This window comes from Cebus imitator, unplaced genomic scaffold, assembly GCF_001604975.1.
Source record: "Cebus imitator isolate Cc_AM_T3 unplaced genomic scaffold, Cebus_imitator-1.0 Scaffold71, whole genome shotgun sequence".
In the NCBI taxonomy this organism is placed as follows: domain Eukaryota; kingdom Metazoa; phylum Chordata; class Mammalia; order Primates; family Cebidae; genus Cebus; species Cebus imitator.
In genome coordinates, this window is record NW_016107386.1 from 4,387,651 (window position 1) to 4,391,285 (window position 3,635).

The 3,635-nt window shown below is 37.2% G+C and overlaps 1 protein-coding gene across 1 annotated transcript in view; it reads right to left on the minus strand.

Moving 5' to 3' along the window:
• ENTPD7 (ectonucleoside triphosphate diphosphohydrolase 7) overlaps positions 1-3,635 on the minus strand; it is a 55,795-nt gene that overhangs the window by 20,437 nt on the left and 31,723 nt on the right. The window contains exon 6 of the mRNA XM_017531289.2: positions 513-616. Within this exon, the coding sequence (XP_017386778.1) occupies positions 513-616 (104 nt within the window). The remainder of the gene's footprint in view (positions 1-512; positions 617-3,635) is intronic.

Genomic DNA, 3,635 nt, shown 5'->3' on the forward strand with positions numbered 1-3,635 from the left:
AAAAAAAAAAAAAAAAGAAAGTACTAACCCAATAGTGTGAGATTTCAGGGAATTATCAGTACTGCATAGTAACTGTAATAAAGGCAGAGACCATAACAAAAGAAAAGTAACTCATTCTGATCATCTCCTGAAATTAAAGTTTCTCCTTACTTTAATAATTTACCTTATGTACGACTTTGACAAAAACTCAATATAACTTCTAGAACTGTATATGTTTACAAAAGTATAGTTAACCAAATATCCAACTGAAATCATTAAATGCTAATACATTCTTACAAACATAGTGCTTAGCACTATGTTCAAAAGAGATATACATTTTTGACTTCTAGAAGCAGATTTCTAAAACAGATACTGGTGCAAAATATGCAAATAAATCAAAACAACTATGTGGCAGAATCAAGAAAATTATTGGCAGAAAAATTAAAATCAGATAGAGTAATTCTAAACACCCGTTAGAGAGGCTATGCCGTGGCTGGCTTAGGGGTGAACCAACTGCACCCAAGGCCCAGTACCTTCCTGCTTCCCAGAGATCACTTCTGCCTGAGACTGTGAAAAGAGGAAGTCAAACTCCAGTGGTAAATCTTTCACTAGGTCAGCCAAGATAGCCAACTGCTTTCTGCAAGAAAGAACAGAAAATCCCAAAGTTAGTCACTAAACTCTCTTTTCATAAACTGCCTCAACTTGCCCTTCTACTTAGACTTGTCATGACCTCGCTGTTCACCTACCTCATCTACTTGTCCAGCCCTGCTTCTTTTTGGTACTGCCTTTGATTTTAAAAGTTTAAACTGTCTGCAGGTATAGCCTCCTACCTAAAAGGCAACATGGTAACAGTAATGCTTTCTCCTTATATGATGTAATTATTCAAAAAGTGTTAAAAGATGAGACTATGGTTTTATGACTCTCACTGGCTGAGTACAAATAAGCCACAGGAAATTGCAGCAAAGTTTCATAACCTGGAAAATTGATGTAATTACATTATTCCTCACTACTGTAAAACAAAGATGTTAAATTAAGGAACACAATTTCACCCTCAAATCTTACACAACACAGAAACAATGCTTCACATTACCACACAAGATGTTCTGTTGGTTCCACAAGTTATAATATAATCCTTACATAAGCTAACAATTAACTTTTTTTTTTTTTTTGAGATGGAGTTTGGTTCTTGTTGCACAGGCTAGAGTGCAATGACATGATCTTGACTCACTGTAACCTCTGCCTCCAGGGTTCAAGCGATTCTCCTGCTTCAGCCTCCCAAGTAGCTGGGATTACAGGTGTGCAGCACCACGCATGCCCGGCTAATTTTGTATTTTCAGTAGAGACAGGGTTTCACCATGTTGGTCAGGCTGGTCTCGAACTCCTGACCTCAAGTGATCCACCCGCCTCAGCCTCCCAAAGTGCTGGGATTACAGACGTGAGCCACTGCGCCCAGCCACAGGTAACTTTTTAATCTCCTTTTCCATATTTCAAGGGTTGATTTTTTTCGTTGTAAAAATCTTACGATTTGAAAACCCCAGGGCAGGATCAAAATCCAGAGGACATAACATTTCCCATTTGGGGAAAACATATGAAACTTCACATCTATAGGGTTATCTTTCCTCTAACATTTTAAGTATGTAATCAATATTATGAAGCAAAGGAAAGCAAAGAAACACAGCTAGAAGTAATAATATGTATCGAGAGAAAATGTTAGTTAAAATAAAACAAACTGTCTTGGATTTAAACAAAAATATTGTTTGGATTCATTACAAAAATATTCTACTGGCTCAGTTGTCAGTATGACTTGGTGAAGAATGTTGTTAGCATTGCAAAGTAAAGATCTATATTTGAAGTAATAATCTTCCAATATAATGTCAAGAATAGTTTCTTAAAAAGTTCCTTGTTACACATATCAAATTCTTGCAATAAGAATTTCACATGGAGACCAAGAGAGGGGTATTCTTCTCTCCCTATTGGATATGCTTCTAAACTCCTCAAAGAGAGGGCTTGCTGGTTTTGGCAATGATATGGAAGAATGGGCACCAACATACGTTGTTGTTAGTTATGTAAATTACTAGTACAAGCCGGGTGCAGTGGCTCACGCCTGTAATCCCAGCACCTTGGGAGGCCAAGGCAGGTGGATCACCCAAGGTCAGGAGTTTGAGACCAGCCGGGTCAAACATGGTGAAACCCCGTCTCTACCAAAAATACAAAAATTAGCCAGGCATGGTGGTGGGTGCCTGTAGTCCCAGTTACTTATAAGGCTGAGGCAGGAGAATCGCTTGAACCCAGAAAGCGGAGGTTGCAGTAAGTCAAGATCAAGCCACTGCACTCCAGCCTGGGCGATAGAGGGAGACTCCATCTCTAACAAACAAATAAATAAATTACTAGTACAACCTTTCTAAAGGGCAATCCAGGACCGTGTTTCCAAATTTTTCAATGTATTTGACCTTTGATCCGGCTGTTATACTTTTAGAAATTAATTCCAAGAAAATCATCAGACAAGAAAATAAAGAAATACTGCAGCATTATTTGTAACAATATAACAATAAAAAACTGGAAATACCATACCATAGGGATTGGCTGAATAACTTAAGGCACAGCCATGCAATGTAATACTATACAGATGTTAAAGGAAATGAAGTCAATGTATATCTACATATATAGACATGAAAAGATAAAAGATGTCCAATATATTTTACAAAACACTATAATGTGATTCCATTTATGTTAAAAAAAAAAAAAAAAACCTCAAATCATTCATGTATACATAGGGACAGGATAAAACTTTCATTTTCTAAAATTCAATATAGTTTCTTTATTTAAAATGCTTTTATAAGGGCAAAATGTTGATAATTGTTAAAGTTGGGTGGTGGGTAAATGGGGATTCACTGCACTGTTCTCTTTACTTTTATATACATGTGCAATTTCCTAAAATAAAAATTATTACTTTATTAAACACCACCTTGTATTATGCTGTAATTTTTCAGGGATTTTTTTTAACTACAAAATAAAAGGGAAGTAGAAAAAAGTCTATTAGTCCAGGCTTTTGGCAAAGAAATAAAAACAAATGCTAATAAATTCAAAATATAGTCTAAGTGATTCAACCCTATTTCGAATCCGCTTACAAATGCTAATAAATTAGCAAAGCATTAATCATACAAAACAGGTTCTTGTACTGATAGTCACATTTATGCCAACAACTAGCTTGGACTTGAGGCAGCAATGATTTTATAAGCCCAGAACAGATGTATGCATTATTTAGAGAGGTGACCAGAAAACAAGTTGAAAGAGACAGAGAAAAAAGGCAAATTTCTTTAAAAATTCTTCAAATGCAATAAATACTAGTATTCAGAGTTTCCACAATGACAACATCTTAGACAATTAAGGTGGAGCTCCACAGTGGGTTTTGTTTGGATGGAAACTTCTTTGACAGGGGTAATGCTGCACGGTACCAGGAGGTGAGGCAACAGTCTCTTTTGCTCAAAACACACTAACGGGGCCGGGCGCGGTGGCTCACGCCTGTAATCCCAGCACTTTGGGAGGCCGAGACGGGTGGATCACGAGGTCAAGAGATCGAGACCATCCTGGTCAACATGGTGAAACCCCGTCTCTACTAAAAATACAAAAAATTAGCTGGGCATGGTGGCGCGTGC